Source organism: Manis pentadactyla, chromosome 4 (assembly GCF_030020395.1).
Source record: "Manis pentadactyla isolate mManPen7 chromosome 4, mManPen7.hap1, whole genome shotgun sequence".
Taxonomy (NCBI): Eukaryota; Metazoa; Chordata; class Mammalia; order Pholidota; family Manidae; genus Manis; species Manis pentadactyla.
The window spans coordinates 119,903,048-119,923,510 of NC_080022.1; the positions used below are offsets into that span (position 1 = coordinate 119,903,048).

The window sequence follows — 20,463 nt, forward strand, 5'->3', positions numbered from 1 at the left end:
ATTTAGAAATGCCCGTCCCATATCAGAAAAGTCAATGTCAAAATTCTACTTCAGAGCTCAAGATGCTATCGACAGTTTGTTTTCCCGTAAATTCTATTTCTAAAATATTTCATCCTGATCAAGATTTCATTCCCAAATGTGGAATATTTACCCTTGAGTGTAGAGCTTTTCTGCAATCCTCATGGTTTCCTTAGCATTTATTCTCAGTTTTCGAGAAGCCAGTTTCTCAAGCTCCTGTTAAATGTGTCAACAGGTATGTTAGGGTGTAACAAGTCAGAGGGCATGCCGCAGCCATGCAACCCACTGTCAGGAATGTCCGGCCCCTGTCACTCTAGATGCTGTCTCACAGAGGGAGGAACCATGTGCCAGAGAAAGATTACCCGACCTGCCAGATCCCAGCCCTGGGGCTCAGATGGACATGCGGAAGCAAGCACATTCCGGACACTAGGCATTCTGATGAGGCGTGGGACAGAGACCGGAAATCAGCATTTTTTAACAAGCAATCTAATATACGAATTCTAGCCCAGGCAGTCTGAGAACCACACTTTGGGAACACTGAGCCCTAGTAACTACTGCTGGACAACGAATACCGTTCTTCAAGGACTTCTGGGAGATAATCGGCTGTCTTTTCCCCTTGGTGACAAACCGACAATGCTGTTGGCTCCATGGCGAAGTATATTCAGCCAGTGAGGCACAGGAACTTAGGCCTTCTATAGGGAACCAAGCCGCAATACCCCTTGCCAGCCCTGCACCCCTGCACCCCCCAAGGTGGCACACCTGAGATGAACAAGTCACTGCCCACAAGTCCCTGCAGCTTCTCAACCCCTGAGTTAGTCTCAACAGTAATTACACTGAGTTTTTCAAAGTAGTGACTGGGAAGGGGCACTCTAATGTGGTTTACTGCCTGTGTCCTATGGGGTAGCTCTTTTTGGGAGCTAAAACTTTGAGAAGCCCTGTTCCTAGGTAGGCTCATAAAGCAGATATTTAAAACAATGTTTATACGGATCCTGCAGAAACCAAAAATCATGCTTGGGTGGAAAAAACAAGCTATTCCAATTATACTGATGTAAAAAATACAGTACAAAAAAAATAGGAAGAGAAGACACCCAGGTTATACTGGTGATTACCTAAGGATGACAAGCGATGGCTGATTTGTTTTCCTATTTTTGTTTCCCAAACACCACATAAAGCAGTTACACTGCATTTTCTAACTTGAAAGAAGAGCACCAAGAGGCACACAGCCCATGTTCTGGAGTTTCTGTTTCCCAAGCACTTTCCTGCATGGCCCTGTAAAGGGTGATGCTTCCTGCCCCTGGGCCACCATCAGCAGCAGAACCGCAGAACCCTGGTCCCAACACAAGTTAGAGCTCCACAGAGGCTGGTGCAGTCATCCAGAACGTACCACAGTGTCCAAAGCTTGAGGCCTCCACTTGCTCTTTGGCTTAGACCTGACCTCCACCACTGTTGCCCTGGGATCCTAGAAAGCCAGGAAGAGCAGAGGCCACATTAACCTATGGGTGTGTCCTCTCCAGCTTTTCTGCCAGCCCCTGCTCACCATTCCAGATCATGCTCACCACCAGTGAGCCCCTGCTCCAGGCCATGAGTGTACCCCACATCTCGTCAGCACACAGTGATGGACACCATCACCACCATCCCGCTCAAACCAAGACACCAAGGGGCAATCTTGAAAGCCCTGAGGTGCCTCCTCCAGAGCCTAGAAACATTACAGCCTACACATCTCTACTATATATACTATACTAAGTATAGTTTCCTATCTGTACATGCATGGTGTTACTTTATTTTTTAAATCCAGGATAATACAGAGTTAAAGATAGGGGAAATTACACAGTACAAGCTAGAGAATGCTATCTTAAAACCAATTTCACACTTTTCAGAGACCGTAACTGGACAAAGAACTCAACTTCAGTGGTTTGTTAACAAGAATATTTATACATCAAAATCCAAATTTCTCCCTGCAAACAGACTATGACCAGGTGCTCTTCACAAGGAGCTCACAGTACCCCACCTGCCATGTTTTCCTGCACCACATCCCCATAAAGCAGGAAGAAGGGAGGTCTTTGTTGTACTGAACAGATAATTGTGCAGTGTCACAGACATGCCAGGTGGTAATGGGCCCTCTGGGGTCAAAGGGTGGAGCATCAGGCAGTCAGGGTGACTCCTGGGAGGCAGAGTGGTCAGCTGAAGGAGTTGGAGAGCCAGCTCCTGGGACCCAGCCCCTCCTCTGCCCAACTAGCTCTAGTGTCTGCAAACAAGTTTCTTAACCTTCTCTAGCTTCCTCATCTGTAAAATGGGGACAAGCATCCCCACCCCTCTGGCACTAGCAGGACTAAATAAAATGACATTAACACGCAGCATTTCTGGCACTGTAGCAGATGCTCAATAGCTACAGATCTGCAGTGAAGCTGCCTCAGGCTATGGCAAGAGCACATCTGTCTCAACCAAGGAAGCCTCTCTGAATCCGACTTAGCACCCCTGCAGGCAGCCCTGGGTTAACACGGGCAATTACGTGATGACTAAAAGGAACGGAATGGCATCACAAAGCAGGCAGGTGGTCTGAGGGTAGAGCTGGGCCGCCTGGGGCCTTAGCCAATCGTGGTCCTTTGTGTGCTGCTCTATCTACTGACACATATTTCCCCCAGGTCTCACCATTCCTTTACCCTACTTTTACTTCCTGGCTTCTATGAATTTATGAAATTGTTTGTGACTTTCATCTCTCTAGATTTCCTCCTCTGATCAATGGCAGAGGGAGCTGGACTAGATGCTTCCAGCGCTAGGAGTCTGTGATCCAGACAGGTCTGCTGATCCTTATTAATCTCTGGTAACAGCCATTATGCTTCTGCGAGGGATTGTAATTATGTATTTCTTAAAATTTCCGATTTTATCTAAAAGTTCTACAGGTCTCTTCCTCCCACATTTTTTAGTGTTATTTTCACGGAGTTCTAGTCTTAACATCCCCCAAAAGTGATGTCCTGAGATGCAAACGGAAAGCTGCCATTCACAGGGAAAACGGGACAAGATCACCTCTGCCAGGAGAGGAGTGGCTTGAGAAACTGCAGAACGGTGTTCCTGTCATCAGGATTCAAAGCATTTCTTACCTCCATACACAGCTGGTATAGGACAAGACAAGCTGTGTGGTTAAAGAGACGATGCCTTTTCCAGTTGAATTCGACGACACCATCTTTGTGGTCATGAGTCACTACATCAGAGAGACACACACAGGAAGGCCATGACTCAGAAAAGCCATGGGATACGGCACATGGGAGCTCTGTCATAGTGGAAGTTCAAAGGAATATGAACTAGAAGGGTTTGCAAACCACTGAGGAAATTTGAAGCAGATTCTGAGTATCAAAATCGGATGGAGTGAAGGGACATGAGTAAAAAATTCACAATTAGCACCACTGACGGTTCTGGGTTCCAAACCATAACAATGCCCCCAGGCTTACCTTTAATTTTGTGGAAGATTTCAGGCACAAAAGCCTGAATGGCTTTGAACCTCTCCACCACAAAGCCCAGTGTTGGGAACTGGCAGCTGCCATAACTGATCAGCTGCTCTGCCAAAACCTCAGGAAAAATCTTCTGAAGCCTCAGGGTCTGGAACCTTGTGAAGGCAGCTCCTAGGAAGTGAGGACGGATGGAAGGAAGGACTGAGAAAGTGATGGCTACAAGACCAAAACTAAGCACACACATTTATACACGGACCCCATTTTGATTCCAAACCGAGCACCCCATGTGCCGGGTGGATCCCCGGACTCCGTCCAGCTACTCACCAATCCGCAGGTCCAGCTCCTGCCTCACATCCACAGCGTCACTCACTCTCCGATCGGGCTCGGTCAGGTTCTCACAAGCCGCCCTGACGGCTCGGGGGGTGATTTCAGAGAAACGGGCTCTCAACACCTGCAGACTAGGCTTCACTGTGGAACAGTTACCGAGGCCACAGTCAAATCACATTGCCCTCTCATCAAAAAGGGCCTGCCTTTCTTAAACCACCTCGAATGAAAGGTAAACCAGTTTGAGAAGTTGGGAGGCACCCAATTTTCTGATTAGGCTAAGCTAATAGCACGCCACCCAAGAGGGAAACTGCACTGTAACTACTAAACTTAGTGTTGTCAGAAACAATAGAGAAGTGAAATTTAGCTCTTAAAGTAAATTTCAGCTATACTGTTGGGGAGCCTCTCAAGATCTGAACCTCACTTGCTTTCTTAGACCTTGAAGGAGAAGAAAAAAAAGTCAGTTAAAAGAGTCCTATGGGGTAGTTTCATGTCCTGTAATGGAAATAATACAGGACATATACATTGTTCCTGAAAGTTAATATATTTAAATTCACAGAGTTATTATAGCTTTCAACACAAAAACACTTAGGGAAAATAGCAACCCTGCACTGAGGCATGAGAATGGCCTGTGCATCGTTCCTGTAAATTACCTAAAACCATTCACTCTCTTAAGCCATTTAAATTCACTCCAACATTTATTAGTGTTCAGGCATTATAAAAAGAATACAGGAGATAAAAAGAGAAACAGGACATTCTAAAACTACTGTTTGTACTTTACATATGGCATGTATGTACTCATCTTAATTACTCAATATGTAATTTTAAAAAATAGAATATACAGTCCCTGCTCTCAAGGGACTTTTCTTGGACTTAACACATAGCACGTCCTGAGCTGCAAGGTCTACACCACTCTTAGCTCATTTAGTCCTCATGCAGCCCTAGGAACTGCATCATGTCGGCCTGACTTCCCAGAGGACGTGAGGCTCCCAGAGTATGTGGGGAGGAACTCAGCCACGTCCCCTCACACATATGAACAGGAGGCCTACCTACTCACTGGTCCCCAAATACAGAAGCTCAGAAATGGCATCACTTACCAGCCTTGCAAACGTGGATAATCTCAAACCCGATGTTTTCGCCTTCTCTATCACAGTCGGTCCAGATCACCAGGGCCTGGCACTGCCGTGTCTCTCGTTCCAGGGTTTTCTGAAGTTCCCAGTGGAAAAGAGTAGTGAGAGCACAACCCGCAGAGCAATCACTCAGCACCAGCCCCACTCTGAAGAGAGCTGACTCGGCTTTCCTGTGTTCGTGTTCGTGGAGTGTGCCGACTTGGTGAGAAAAAGGAATCTGAGGAAACTGTTCGCAGCTCTAAGGATGGGGAGGTCATTAGTATAATCCCCCAGTTTTGACTCACAGACACACAAAGGAGCTTCTAAAGACTGCAGGTTTACCACAACTGCACCAGTATGAAAATTAAAATTCAGCTCTACTACACAAGTATGATGCTAGTGGTTCTAATTACGTGCTGGTTTTAAAAATTAACCTTTAAATGAGTTTCATCTTAGCACTGAACTCACTCTAGGCGCCATGACTGCCTGGAGTTCACACCACACTGCCCGATGGCCATGGCGTCCATGTCATCTCCTTATTCCAACCAGGGGTGGAGCTGGAATTAATAATTTATAATGCTTATTCTCAGGGTTTATTTAAACAACTACTATTCATAAAAAGGCTCACCTTAGTCCCTTGGCCACTATGTAAAAGACCTTATTTATACAATGGGTTGGAGTAACTTTTTAAATCATGGAACTAAGTTTGGTGGAAAACATTATCGCCAAATTCTAATGTAATTCAAAACATGGAAATCACTCAGTTCAATTATTTTGTACTGGACTTGTTCAACTCCAGTGCTATATGTCTTCTGAAAGATCCTACCTTGATGTCCACAAAATTCTCTGGACAGTACTTTTCAATTTTTGCTTCAAAGAGGACAAGAGGGTTGCAGCTCTGCCTAAAAAAGAAATGAAAATACAAAAAATCCTACCTCAGCACATGATGGAAAGTCCTCCATTTTAATGAGGAAAAAACTGCTCCAGTACACTCATGGATGGATCCCTAACAGAAAAAGCCCCATAGGAAAGTGCCAGAATATTAAAGCAAGGCTATGGTCCTCTGCACAATGAACATTCTATTTGCCATGAAAATTAACAGGAGCTGCTAGGAAGAAATTCTGGAACCCTTTCATGCATATTTGCGATAGGATAAATGTAATCCAATGAGTGACTATTTTAGGGGAACACACCTCAAAGCGGCTGTTTATTCTACCATAAAAGTTCACAATGGTTCAGTGAATCCTAGGTCACTTCTATCATCTCTTATGGTTTGTGTCCCCCACCCCAAACTCACATCAGAACCCTAACACCAATGTGATGGTGTTCAGAGGTGGGGCCTTGGGAAGGTGATTAGGTCCTGAGGGTGGTGCCTCATGAATGGGATTAGTGCCCTTATAAGAGAGGGTCCCCCCAGAGCTCCCTAGCTCCCTTCCACCATGGAGGACACAGTGAGCAGCCTACAACGTGGAAGATGGCCCTCACCTGACCATGCTGGCACCCTGATCTACTCCTTCCAGCCTCTGTAACTAGGAAAAATTAATTTCTGCTGTTTATAAGCCACCCAGTCTGTGGTGTTTTGTTATAGCAGCCCAAACAGACTATGACAATCATCTTAGTATCAAGTTATGCAGTAACATCAATACACTTCAAAACTCCCATAATATTTCACAACTTGTTATAATAATCAGAAAGTTCTCCTGGGAATTGTACTGACCATTTACGAAACTGCATCTGGAAATCATGAGCCAGCAAATGTCCAGAAACTGAAGTCATTATCATGGTAACATTCTAAATGGTAACAAAATTTGAGTTAGTCTTTTAGCAGTTACAGAAGGGAGAACTTCAGTTCAATTCAAATTGAAGGGAGAAAATTCTATTGAAAAACAAAAAACAGGTTGTGGGGCAAGAGAGGGAGAAATGAATAGGAGGATTTTTAGAGCGGTGAAAATATTCTGTATATTATAATGACAGGTATCATTGTCTATAGAATCCACAGACTGTTCCCTAAGAGTGACCCTAATGTAAGCTACGGGCCTTGGGGATTATGATGTGTCAGTGTAGGTTTCAGTTTTAACACATGCTGCTGTGGTGGGGGTGCTGGTAACAGGGAAGGCTGTGCATGTGTGGAGCAGGGGTATATGGGCAATCTCTGTACTTTCCTCTCAATTTTTCTGTGAACCTATAGTTGCTTTAATAAAATAAAGTCTATAAAAAAACAATGAACCAGTTGACTGGGAAGAAATGAACTTAGATTTATCATTATGAAACCAGAAGTTGCAGTAATACAGTCACCATTCTAATTCTGGCACCATAATGCCTTTTGCATCATTTAAAATTTCCTTAAACTATTGCGTATCAACTTCTTTCTTGTTTTAAAGAGCTGAGATGGGACAATGCTTTATTAAAAATAGACTCCCTTATAAATTATAATATGGTCACCTATAACCAGGGAACTTTAGGTCATAACTAACATCTATTCGTAAATGACAGTGATATATTCTACAATGGCCAGGCTGTCTAATTCTTCTTGATTAAATAACTAAAATATAAGCAGTTGGGGTTGGGTGGCTGAAACAGATGAAGTGAGGAGAGAGGCGCAAAGTCTCAATCATTATATAAATTAGTCATGGGGACAGAAGTACAGCATAGAAAATATAGTCAGTGGTTCTGTAACATCTTTCTATGTTGACAGATAATAAGTACTCTAGTTGGGGTGAGCATTTAACAATATAAAAATAAATAAAAATAAAATTTAAAAATTAGAAAATTAAATACAAGCTGTTCAGGGAGACTTGTGGTAAATAGTTGCTCTTTTTATGGCCATTAACTAAAAACTCAAGGAATACACACCAACATGGCTTACGGATCTAAAAGCACACTTGAGCTGTATAATAGAACTATGGTGGCACATACCTGGCCATACAGATGATAATCAAATTCATAGATCTTATTGAATTTAGAAAGTCCTTCCCTCTGTGTAAAACAAAAATAAAAAAGAATAAAATACGTAAATTATACAAAATAAAACCAAATGATTCTTCAGCATAAAGATCAAGTAAAACCCTGAGAAGTAGAAATAATAAAAATGCAACAGTATTTCCTATAGGTAAAAACCAGGCTAAATCACCAAGACCATTTATTAAGCAACCCCTCAAAACAATTACAAGCAATGCTTGATAAAGTCCATGGAGTTCTTATACTGGAAGGGAACTGAGGTCAGCTAATGTAACATCTTTTTTTTGAACGCATTATCAGACCTTTTAATTTTAAAAAAGCCATTTCTTTTTACATTACTTTTGTTGTTGTTGTTGGTATCATTAATCTACAATTACATGAAGAATATTGTTTACTAGGCTCCCCCCTTCACCAAGTCCCCCCACACACCCCATTACAGTCACTGTCCATCAGCATAGTAAGATGCTGTAGAATCACTACTTGTCTTCACTGTGTTGCACAATCCTCCCCATGCCCCCCCCATATTATACATGTTAATCATAATGCCCCCTGTCTTTTTCCCCACCCTTATCCCTCCCTTCCCACCCATCCTCCCCAGTCCCTTTCCCTTTGGTAACTGTTAGTCCATTCTTGGGTTCTGTGAGTCTGCTGCTGTTTTGTTCCTTCAGTTTTTCTTTGTTCTTATATTTCACATAGGAATGAAATTATTTGGTATTTGTCTTTCTCCGCCTGGTTTATTTCACTGAGTATAATACCCTCTAGCTCCATCCATGTTATTGCAAATGGTAGGATCTGTTTTCCTCTTGTGGCTGAATAATATTCCATTGTGTATATGTACCACATCTTCTTTATCCATTCATCTACTGATGGACACTTGAGGTTGCTTCCATTTCTTGGCTATTGTAAACAGTGCTGCGATAAACATAGGGGTGCATCTGTCTTTTTCAAACTGGGCTGCTGCATTCTTAGGGTAAATTCCTAGAAGTAGAATTGCTGGGACAAATGGTATGTCTATTTTGAGCTTTTTGAGGAACCTCCATACTGCTTTCCACAATGGTTGAACTAATTAATGTAACATCTTTTTATAGATGAGAATGAATTTATCTAAGGCCACATGACAGATTAACAGCAGAGAAGGGATTAGTACTTTAAAGCTCTTGATAGTTTTCTCCTCCTTCTCTACACACTTCTACTACTTCCTGGCCCCTGCACCAATAAACTGTTGACCAGGGGCTAGTCATTCATGAAACTCCACATCAATTTATTTTTGAATCAAGTCATCTCAAGGTCCCTTCTGGCTCTTAAATCCAGCAACACCATGGGCCCAGGTCAGAACCAGAATCCAGCCTACAAAGCACTCCCCAGTGGCAAACATACAGGAGCGGGACCTCTCTGAGTAGATCCGCCTTCTGCAACAACCCTTTTTCAACAACAGTGTTAAAAGTAGTTAACACATGTGAATTTCACACCAACACAGCACACAAGACAAGAGAATGGCCAACTGGGGAGGGGGAGCATCCAAGTGCCAAGAAGGATCAGTATCAGGATTCTCCCCAAGTCTCAAAAAGCCTACTCCTCTGTGTGGAATACTGAATGAGGTCCTCTTGAGGCATAATGGCAAATTTTTTAAATTTCGGTATCATTAATCTCCAATTCCATGAGCAATATTATGTTTACTAGACTCCCCCCAACTATCAAGTCCCCACCACATACCCCATTACAGTCACTGTCCATCAGCGTTGTAAGATGTTACAGAATCACTACTTATCTTCTGTGTGTGGTACAGCTTTCCTCATGCCCTGCCCCAGGCACATTATGTGTGCTAATGGTAATGCCCCTCTTTCCCCCTTATACCTCCCTTCCCACCCATCCTCCCCAGTCCCTTTCCCTTTGGTAACTGCTAGTCCATTCTTGGGTTCTGTGAGTCTGCTGCTGTTTTGTTCCTTCAGTTTTTGCTTTGTTCTTAGTACTCCACAGATGAGTGAAATCATTTGATACTTGTCTTTTTCTGCCTGGATTATTTCATTGAACATAATACCCTCCAGCTCCATCCATGTTGTTGCAAATGGTAGGATTTGTGCCTGAATAATATTCCATTGTATATATGTACCACATCTTCTTTATCCATTCATCTACTGATGGACACTTAGGTTGCTTCCATTTCTTGGCTATTGTAAATAGTGCTGCGATAAACATAGGGGTGCATCTGTCTTTTTCAAACTGGGCTGCTGCATTCTTAGGGTAAATTCCTAGAAGTGGAATTCCTGGGTCAAATGGTATTTCTATTTTGAGCTTTTTGAGGAACCTCCATACTGCTTTCCACAATGGTTAAACTAATTTACATCCTCGCTAACATTTGTTGTTGTTTGTCTTTTGGATGGTGGCCATCCTAAATGGTGTGAGGTGATATCTCATTCTGGTTTAATTTTGTATTTCTCTGATCATTAGTGATGTGGAGCATCTTTTCATATGCCTGTTGGCCATCTGAATTCCTTCTTTGGAGAAGTGTCTTTAGATCCTCTGCCCATTTTTTAATTGGATTATTTGCCTTTTGTTTGTTGAGGTATGTGAGCTCTTTATATATTTTGGATGTCAACCCTTTATCAGATATGTCATTTATGAATATATTCTCCCATACTGTAGGATGCCTTTTTGTTCTATTGATGGTGTCCTTTGCTGTGCAAAAGCTTTTCACCTCAATATAGTCCCACTTGTTCATTTTTCCTTTTGGTTCCCTTGCCTGGGGAGATATGTTCGTGAAGAAGTTGCTCATGTTTATGTCCAAGAGACTTTGGCCTATTTTTTCTTTAAGAGTTTTATGGTTTCATGACTTACATTCAGATCTTTGATCCATTTTGAATTTACTTTTGAGTGTGGGGTTAGACAATGATTCAGTTTCATTCTCTTATATGTAGCTGTCCAGTTTTGCCAACACCAGCTGTTGAAGACGCTGTCATTTCCCCATTGTATATCCATGGCTCCTTTATCATATATTAATTGGCCATATATGTTGGGGTTAAATATCTGGACTCTTTTTCTGCTCCACTGGTCTGTGGGTCTGTTCTTGTGCCAGTACCAAATTGTCTTGATTACTGTGGCTTTGTAGTAGAGCTTGAAATTGGGAAGCAAGATTTCCCCTGCTTTATTCTTTCTTCTCAGGATTGCTTTGGCTATTCAAGGTCTTTTGTGGATCCATATGAATTTAAGAACTATTTGTTCCAGTTCATTGAAGAATACTGTTGATATTTTGATAGGGACTGCATTGAATCTGTAGATTGCTTTAGGCAGGTTGGCCATTTTGACAATATTAATTCTTTCTAGCCAAAAGCATGGGATGAGTTTCCATTTGTTAGTGTCCTCTTTAATTTCTCTTAAAAGTGTCTTGTAGTTTTCAGGGTATAGGTCTTTGACTTCCTTGGTTAGGTTTATTCCTAGGTATTTTATTCTTTTTGATGCAATTGTGAATGGAATTCTTTTCCTGATTTCTCTTTCTGCTAGTTCATTGTTAGTGTATAGGAGAGCAACAGATTTCTATGTGTTAATTTTGTGTCCTGCAACGTTGCTGAATTCAGATATTAGTTCTAGTAGTTTTGGAGTGGAATCTTTTTTTTTTTGTTTTTGTTTTTGTTTTTGTTTTTCAATATTTTTTTTTTTTAATAATTATTTTTTATTGAAGGGTAGTTGACACACAGTATTACATTACATGAGTTTCAAGTGTACAACACAGTGGTAGAACATTTATATACATAATTCTAGGTTCCAGCTATCACCCTACCAGGCTGTTACAATATCTTGACTATATTCCTTATGCTATACATTACATCCCGGTTACTAATTTATTTTACCATTGGAAGTCTGTCCTTCTTTTTTTTTTTTTTTTTTTTTGTGAGGGCATCTCTCATATTTATTGATCAAATGGTTGTTAACGACAATAAAATTCTGTATAGGGGAGTCAATGCTCAATGCACAATCATTATTCCACCCCAAGCCTAATTTTTGTCAGTCTCCAATCTTCTGAGGCATAACAAACAAGTTTTTACATGTAGAACAAATTCTTACATAATGAATAAGTTACATAGTGAACAGTACAAGGGCAGTCATCACAGAAACTTTCGGTTTTGCTCATGCATTATGAACTCTAAACAGTCAGTTCAAATATGAATACTCATTTGGTTTTTATACTTGATTTATATGTGGATACCACATTTCTCTCTTTATTATTATTATTTTTAATAAAATGCTGAAGTGGTAGGTAGATACAAGATAAAGGTAGAAAACATAGTTTAGTGTTGTAAGAGAGCACATGTAGATGATCAGGTGTGTGCCTGTAGACTATGTGTTAATCCAAGCTAGACCAGGGCAATAAAACATCCACGTATGTAGAAGATTTCTCTCAGAACGGGGGGGTGAGGTTCTAAGCCTCACCTCTGTTGATCCCCAATTTCTCACCTGATGGCCCCCCTGCGACTGTGCCTGTCTTAGGTTGTTTCTCCCTTGAGGAATCTTACCCGTCTCTGGCTAACCAGTCATCTTCCGGGGCCATACAGGGAAATGTGAAGTTGGTAAGTGAGAGAGAAGCCTTATTGTTTGAAAAAGTTAGCTTTTTACTTCTTTGCATATTTATGCCCTGTGGCTTCTATGCCCAGCATTTGTCTTGAGGTATCTTTACCACTTGGAAGAATTATGATACTCGGTAAATTTGATATGAGGCACGAATTCTATTTAAGGGTTGTAATTAGGAAGGAAGAAGAAAAGCTATAGAAGTAGCAGGCGGAAGAAAACATGGGAAGATTGATTATTTCTTTGATATATCTTCTTGTAGAGTAACTTCAGCATGTATAGGTTTTAAGCTACTACTTAAATTGCACACACACATTAACATAATAGGAGTATAGTTACATAACCAAAGCATATCTGTAATTACCAGCCATCTCCAGTGAAACCAAGAAAACCAGTTAGGCACCTTAGGCATTTGTGAAAACTTATCTATGATATGGTGGATATTGTCCAACTGAACTTGAACAGTCTGAGAGAAATCAGACAAATTAAAACAACCCATTCCTGGGGACTGTTCACATGCCATATGTTCTTTTAACAGTAAATAGTTTGTAGTTGTAAGACTTTGGAGCGCTACAATTTGCACTTCTCCAAATTCTTGGTTGAGTTCCAACAGTATAGATCCAGTCCAATTTTGTTGTTTTACTGTATGCACAGGCCAGCTTAGATATCTCCTTCCTCATTCCCATGGCAAGTCCAGGAACTGGTGGGATGAGTGCATCTACAGCTGTAGCAGTGCGTGGATCTTTGTTGGGGTTTTTTGATGATCATTTTCTGGCATGAGTCTTCCAGAGAGTGCAGATGTTGGAAGTTCTTTTTCATATCGTATCTTAGTTCATTTTCGGGGTAGCCCAATTAGGCTTTGATCCTCTGTATAAACACAAACAGACCCTTTGCCTACACTTTTATATGCCCTTTATACCCTTGTGTAGAACTCGTTGGAGGTTACCACACAGGAACTGCCCTTTTTTTTTTTTTTTTTTTTTGCTATCACTAATCTACACTTACATGACGAATATTATGTTTACTAGGCTCTCCCCTATACCAGGTCTCCCCTATAAACCCCTTTACAGTCACTGTCCATCAGCATAGCAAAATGTTGTAGAATCACTACTTGCCTTCTCTGTGTTGTACAGCCCTCCCTTTTCTCCTACCCCCCCATGCATGTTAATCTTAATACCCCCTTACTTCTCCCCCCCTTATCCCTCCCTACCCACCCATCCTCCCCAGTCCCTTTCCCTTTGGTACCTGTTAGTCCATTCTTGAGTTCTGTGATTCTGCTGCTGTTTTGTTCCTTCAGTTTTTCCTTTGTTCTTATATTCCACAGATAAGTGAAATCATTTGGTATTTCTCTTTCTCCGCTTGGCTTGTTTCACTGAGCATAATACCCTCCAGCTCCATCCATGTTGCTGCAAATGATTGGATTTGCCCTTTTCTTATAGCTGAGTAGTATTCCATTGTGTATATGTACCACATCTTCTTTATCCATTCATCAATTCATGGACATTTAGGTTGCTTCCAATTCTTGGCTATTGTAAATAGTGCTGCAATAAACATAGGGGTGCATCTGTCTTTCTCAAACTTGATTGCTGCGTTCTTAGGGTAAATTCCTAGGAGTGGAATTCCTGGGTCAAATGGTAAGTCTGTTTTGAGCATTTTGATGTACCTCCATACTGCTTTCCACAATGGTTGAACTAACTTACATTCCCACCAGCAGTGTAGGAGGGTTCCCCTTTCTCCACAGCCTCGCCAACATTTGTTGTTGTTTGTCTTTTGGATGGCAGCCATCCTTACTGGTGTGAGGTGATACCTCATTGTAGTTTTAATTTGCATTTCTCTGATAATTAGCGATGTGGAGCATCTTTTCATATGTCTGTTGGCCATCTGTATTTCTTTTTTGGAGAACTGTCTCTTCAGTTCCTCTGCCCATTTTTTAATTGGGTTATTTGTTTTTTGTTTGTTGAGGTGTGAGAGCTCCTTATATATTCTGGACGTCAAGCCTTTATCGGATGTGTCATTTTCAAATATATTCTCCCATACTGTAGGGATCCTTCTTGTTCTATTGATGGTGTCTTTTGCTGTACAGAAGCTTTTCAGCTTAATATAGTCCCACTTACTCATTTTTGCTGTTGTTTTCCTTGCCCGGGGAGATATGTTCAAGAAGAGGTCACTCATGTTTATGTCTAAGAGGTTTGTGCCTATGTTTTCTTCCAAGAGTTTAATGGTTTCATGGCTTACATTCAGGTCTTTGATCCATTTTGAGTTTACTTTTGTATATGGGGTTAGACAATGGTCCAGTTTCATTCTCCTACATGTAGCTGTCCAGTTTTGCCAGCACCACCTGTTGAAGAGACTGTCATTTCGCCATTGTATGTCCATGGCTCCTTTATCAAATATTAATTGACCATATATGTCTGGGTGGAGTGGAATCTTAGGTTTTTTTATGTACAATATCATGTCATCTGCAAATAGTGACAGTTTGACTTCTTCTTTACCAACTGGATTCCTTGTATTTCTTTGTTTTGTCTGATTGCCGTGGCTAGGACCTCCAGTACTATGTTGAATAACAGTGGGGAGAGTGGGCATCCCTGTCTTGTTACTGATCTTAGAGGAAAAGCTTTCAGCTTCTCACTGTTAAGTATGATGTTGGCTGTGGGTTTGTCATATATGGCCTTTATTATGTTGAGGTACTTGCCCTCTGTACCCATTTTGTTGAGAGTTTTTATCATGAATGGATGTTGAATTTTGTCGAATGCTTTTAGGCATCTATGGAAATGATCATGTGGTTTTTCTCCTTCTTTTTGTTGATGTGGATGATGTTGATGGATTTTCAAATGTTGTTCCATCCTTGCATCCCTGAGATGAATCCCACTTGGTCATGGTGTATGATCCTCTTGATGTATTTTTGAATTCGGTTTGCTAATATTTTGTTGAGTATTTTTGCATCGATTTTCATCAGGGATATTGGTCTGTAATGTTCTTTTTTGGTGGGGTCTTTGCCTGGTTTTGGTATTAGAGTGATGCTGGCTTCATAGAATGAGTTTGGAAGTATTCCCTTCTCTTCTATTTTTTGGAAAACTTTAAGGAGAATGGATATTATGTCTTCTCTAAATGTCTGATAAATTTCAGCTGCGAATTCATCTAGCCTGGGGGTTTTCTTCATGGGTAGTTTTTTGATTACTGATTCAATTTCGTTGCTGGTAATTGGTCTGTTCAGATTTTCTGTTTCTTCCTTGGTCAGTCTTGGAAGGTTGTATTTTTCTAGAAAGTTGTCAATTTTTCTAGGTTAACCAGCTTGTTAGCATATAGATTTTCATAGTATTCTCTCATAATTCTTTGTATATCTGTGGTGCCCATAGTGATTTTTCCTTTCTCATTTCTGATTCTGTTTATGTGTGTAGATTTTCTTTTTCTCTTAGTAAGTCTGGCTAGGGGTTTATCTATTTTGTTTATTTTCTCAAAGAACAAGTTCTTGGTAACATTGATTTTTTTCTATTGTTTTATTCTTCTCAATTTTATTTATTTCTTCTCTTATCTTTATTATGTCCCTCCTTCTGCTGACTTTGGGCCTCATTTGTTTTTCTTTTTCCAAATTCAATAATTGTGACTTTAGTCTATTCATTTGGGATTCTTCTTCCTTCTTTAAATAGGCCTGGATTGCTATATACTTTCCTCTTAGAACTGACTTCACTGTGTCCCACAGAAGTTGAGGCATTGTGCTGTTGTTGTCGTTTGTTTCCATATATTGCTTGATCTCTGTTTTAATTTGGTCATTGATCCAGTGATTATTTAGGAGCATGTTGTTAAGCCTCCATGTTTTTGTGAGCCCTTTTGCTTTCGTTGTACAATTTATTTCTAGTTTTATACCTTTGTGGTCTGAGAAGTTGGTTGGTAGAATTTCAGTCTTTTTAAATTTACTGAGGCTCTTTTTGTGGCCTAGTATGTGGTCTATTCTGGAAAATGTTCCATGTGCACTTGAGAAGAACGTGTATCCTGCTGCCTTTAGGTGTAGAGTTCTGTAGATATCTGTTAGGTCCATCTGCTCTAGTGTGTTGTTCAATGCCTCTGTGTCCTTACTGATTTTCTGTCTGGTGGATCTGTCATTTGGAGTGACTGGTGTGTTGAAGTCTCCTTAAATGAATGCACCGCATTCTATTTCCTGCTTTAATTCTGTTAGTACTTGTTTCACAGATGTTGGTGCTCCTGTATTGGGTGCATGTATATTTATAATGGTTATATCCTCTTGTTGGACTGAGCCCTTTATCATTATGTAATGTCCTTCTTTATCTCGTTACTTTCTTTGTTTTGAACTCTATTTTGTCTGATACTAGTACTGCAACACCTGCTTTTTTCTCTCTATTATTTGCATGAAGTATCTTTTTCCATCCCTTCACTTTTAGTCTGTGTGTGTCTTTGGGTTTGAGGTGAGTCTCTTGTAAGCACCATATCCAGATGGGTCTTGCTTTTTTATTCATTCTATTACTCTGTGTCTTTTGATTGGTGCATTCAGTCCATTTACATTTAGGGTGATTATTGAAAGATATGTACTTATTGCCATTGTAGGCTTTGGATTTCGTGGTTACCAAAGGTTCAAGGGTAGCTTCTTTCCTATCTAACCATCTAACTTTAACTCATTATGCTATTATAAACACAGTGTTATGATTCTTTATTTCTCTCTCTTCTTATTCTTCCTCTTCCACTCTTTATATGTTAGGTGTTTTATTCTGTGCTCTTTTGTGTTTCTACTACTGCTTTTGTGAGTAGTTGATTTTATTTTTTGCGTTTAGTTAGTATTTGGTTGGTCTGCTTTCCCTGCTGTGATTTTTTTTTTCTCTGGTGATATCTATTTAGCCCTAGGAGTGCTTCCATCTAGAGCATTCCCTTTAAAATACCCATAGAGGTGGTTTGTGGGAGGCAAATTCCCTCAACTTTTGCTTATCTTGGAAATTGTTTAGTCCCTCCTTCAAATTTAAATGATAATCTTGCGGGATACAGTATTCTCGGTTCATGGCCTTTCTGTTTCATTGCATTAAATATATCATGCCATTCTCTTCTGGACTATAAGGTTTCTGTTGAGAAGTCTGATAGCCTGATGGGTTTTCCTTCGTAGGTGATCTTTTTTCTCTCTCTGGCTGCCTTTAATACTCTGTCCTTGTCTTTGATCTTTGCCATTTTAATTATTATATGTCTTGGTGTTGTCCTCCTTGGGTCTCTTGTGTTGGGAGATCTGTGGACTTCCATGCTCTGAGAGACTATTTCCTTCCCCAGCTTGGGAAATTTTCAGCAATTATTTCTTTTTTGTTGACAGTTTTGTCACTGTTGTAAATTAATCTGAAACTTAACCTTTAAGGTAATGTTGGGATGATGTGCTTGTTCCCCTTTGCTTTTTGTCCTCAGTGTACCTCCTTAACCCTCATTCGATCTGATTTATTTATCTTCTTTGTTAGGCTGGAAAAAGGAAAAACAAGGACATGCAAACAGAACAGAGAGATGCCATAGGGGGAGAACAGACCAGACCCCAAAGTCTGTGCTGTATATGGAAAGGGGACAGCTCTCCCTGAATTCCATCCTGATGTGCCAACTAAGACCTGGAGGTCAGCCTCCTCCCTCTTGGAAGGAAAAAAAGTTTCTAGTTGTCTATTATGTCACCTTTAGCCAATCATACCTCTCCACACCCCCTAGAATAGCTTGCCCACTCCTCCCCCTCCTAATCCCTTGTAAGCCCCCCACCTCCCTGACCGGGTGTGACTTCTCTGGCCTGTGACAAGAAGGCCACAGAACCTCACCCGGGGGTATTTAAATAAATTACCTGGCCCTTTGTTGCCTCTCTTTGTCTGCTTATTTTGGCTAGAATTTATCTTACATTCTTATAATGAGAATACAGGGTAACCTTGTGGTTGAAGACTTGCAAAGAATGCAGGTAATGGGACCCCTTATTCTCAAAGGGATGGCCTATTCAATATCAGTCCTGAGAATAAAGATCCTTGATACTTCATGTCATCTGTTGACTTGAGCAGTATTCTTATTGTACAGGTTTCCTTTATTCTGTCTAAAAATCTGTGGAGAGATCCCAAAGATTTTTCCTATTTGCTAGACTTTTTATTTTGTTCTCCTTACAAACTTCTCTTAGCCTTGGGTGTTTGTGGTGATTGTGGTATAGCAGAGTTTGGAATAAGGTCTAGTTTTTGCTTGGTGGCTACACAAGTCATGTTACATTTCTGAACTTAGATCCAGTATTCTCTTCAAAACTAGGACATCAAACTAGGTGACTCACATTTAAGGACTCTTCCTCAGGTACCTCCCTGGTTTGTGATCCTGAACCTTCAGCAGTGCTTTTTTGGATGACACCCAGCAGGGCTTTTTTGGGGGTGGGAAGGGGTGACCAGTACAAATATGTGCTTAGACCATTTTACTCCTAGGATTCAGATCCAAAGCAGTGTAGTGGTGATTGGTCACTGATTGACCGCGCAGCTAGGGAACAGTCTACGCCTGTCACCCGTCCAAGGGCGTACTCACAGAGCAGGGCAGTCTGAGGGCAGAGGAGAATGAACGTAGGTTAGAGTCAGAGGGTATCTGGCTGGGGAAAGAGCAAAGGGCAGACACCTCAGCAAGAGAGGAATGGGCCCAGAAGAACTAAGGACTGGCTGGATGAGTGAGTGGTCAACTTAGATTCTGGGAGGGCATGAAGGTGATGTGCTCTTAGAACAGTAGTTCAGTCTAAGCTGGGTATCACTTGCCTTTGATATATCACCTTTGGTCTTATGCTTGCTGAAAAGACAGTGACTACAGAACTGGTTATACCAAGTACGTCTTAAATGACAGCTTTGGTGCTTTAAAGTTAGGCACCACATTTGAAAGCTAGCAAAAAAACCACAGGGTTTTGCTTTTGGTGTTTTGCCAAGTGCTGTTTTGTAACTAGTTTTAACTCTGATAAAATTAGGTGGTTGTGATGCTGGCTAAATGGTGCTCACTCCCAAGGTGATAACAGCTTGAATGTTCCCATGTGCTCATGTTGCACACTTGCATAAAATTTTGGGAAATGAAGTACATACTAATTCATGTTGGCATGAAGTCTATTGTTTGGTTCCATGATTTGTACTGAAGGTGAAATAGCATTTAAAACATAGGCTTACTTGGCAGTATCAATGCTACTTATTAACAGAAAACTAAAACTCACATTCACAATTCAAATTTATGTGAAGTGTGTAAAACCTAGTATGGTGTACTGAGCAGGCAGGCAGTAATGTTTGAGGTCTCTTACTGAGGAGTAAGTGATATTTTTATCATCTTCCTGCCTGCTTTTCTGACTATTGAAGCAACCTGTGCAACAGTGTGTGTGTGAATAAAATTATTGCAGAAGAGTATTTGGGGAAGTGGGTATATTGTGCAGGTAATCATATAAATTCTTCTTTGTACCATAAAAAATGGAATTTTGTTATTGCTTGTGCCTCAGCTGTTTAAGTTATTAAAGAATATTAAAGGGCTTGGAGAGAAAAAAAGAATCCCACTATAGACTCAGTAGCAGCAGTGTGACATTTCCCATGGTGTGCTAAGAGGAGAAGGGACTTGTATTTTTGTTTTTAATAGAGTGGGAAAGCACGCAGAGAGCTCACAAAAGCTCCCTTCTTAGTCTATCTACCAGGTATTTTTCTTTCTCCAGGCTCCACAGCTCCACAACTCCTCTGTAATTTGGTAGCAATCTGTTCCCCTGAGCACCTCACCCAGGAAGTGAAATTGCACATAAATGTGCACTGTCCTTTGATGGGAATTACAGGGAGGCAAGTTTGAAATGTCAGGAAAAACAGAGTACATCCTCAAAGTGCCCACTGGTAAAGGTTGCCTGGGAGATCCCCACACCTTGAGTCACACACGTTACCAGGCAAGTCATTTACCTGGAGAGGACTTGAACAGTGCTGTTCAGATGGAGTTCCTGAGAGACCCACAGGACCCAGATATGTTGAGTTAGCAGGACTCAGCCTTGTTATATATCAGGGTCAATGTAAGTGTTTGGGAAGGTTTCAAAGATTTCTTTAAAAGTCAGAAGCTGTTGA

The 20,463-nt window shown here is 40.8% G+C and overlaps 1 protein-coding gene across 6 annotated transcripts in view; it reads right to left on the minus strand.

Moving 5' to 3' along the window:
• Nucleotides 1-20,463, minus strand: part of TOP3A (DNA topoisomerase III alpha) — a 42,973-nt gene that overhangs the window by 13,046 nt on the left and 9,464 nt on the right. For 3 of the 6 annotated variants that reach the window (XM_057500785.1, XM_036893988.2, XM_036893986.2), the window contains 9 exons: nucleotides 7,814-7,873; nucleotides 6,615-6,688; nucleotides 5,724-5,799; nucleotides 4,886-4,994; nucleotides 3,789-3,932; nucleotides 3,465-3,635; nucleotides 3,117-3,217; nucleotides 1,403-1,477; nucleotides 152-234 (listed from right to left, as the gene is read on the minus strand). In XM_057500785.1, coding sequence (XP_057356768.1) covers nucleotides 152-234; nucleotides 1,403-1,477; nucleotides 3,117-3,217; nucleotides 3,465-3,635; nucleotides 3,789-3,932; nucleotides 4,886-4,994; nucleotides 5,724-5,799; nucleotides 6,615-6,688; nucleotides 7,814-7,873 — 893 coding nt within the window. The remainder of the gene's footprint in view (nucleotides 1-151; nucleotides 235-1,402; nucleotides 1,478-3,116; nucleotides 3,218-3,464; nucleotides 3,636-3,788; nucleotides 3,933-4,885; nucleotides 4,995-5,723; nucleotides 5,800-6,614; nucleotides 6,689-7,813; nucleotides 7,874-20,463) is intronic. The other 3 variants (XM_036893990.2, XM_036893991.2, XM_036893992.2) reach the window with 3 other exon arrangements.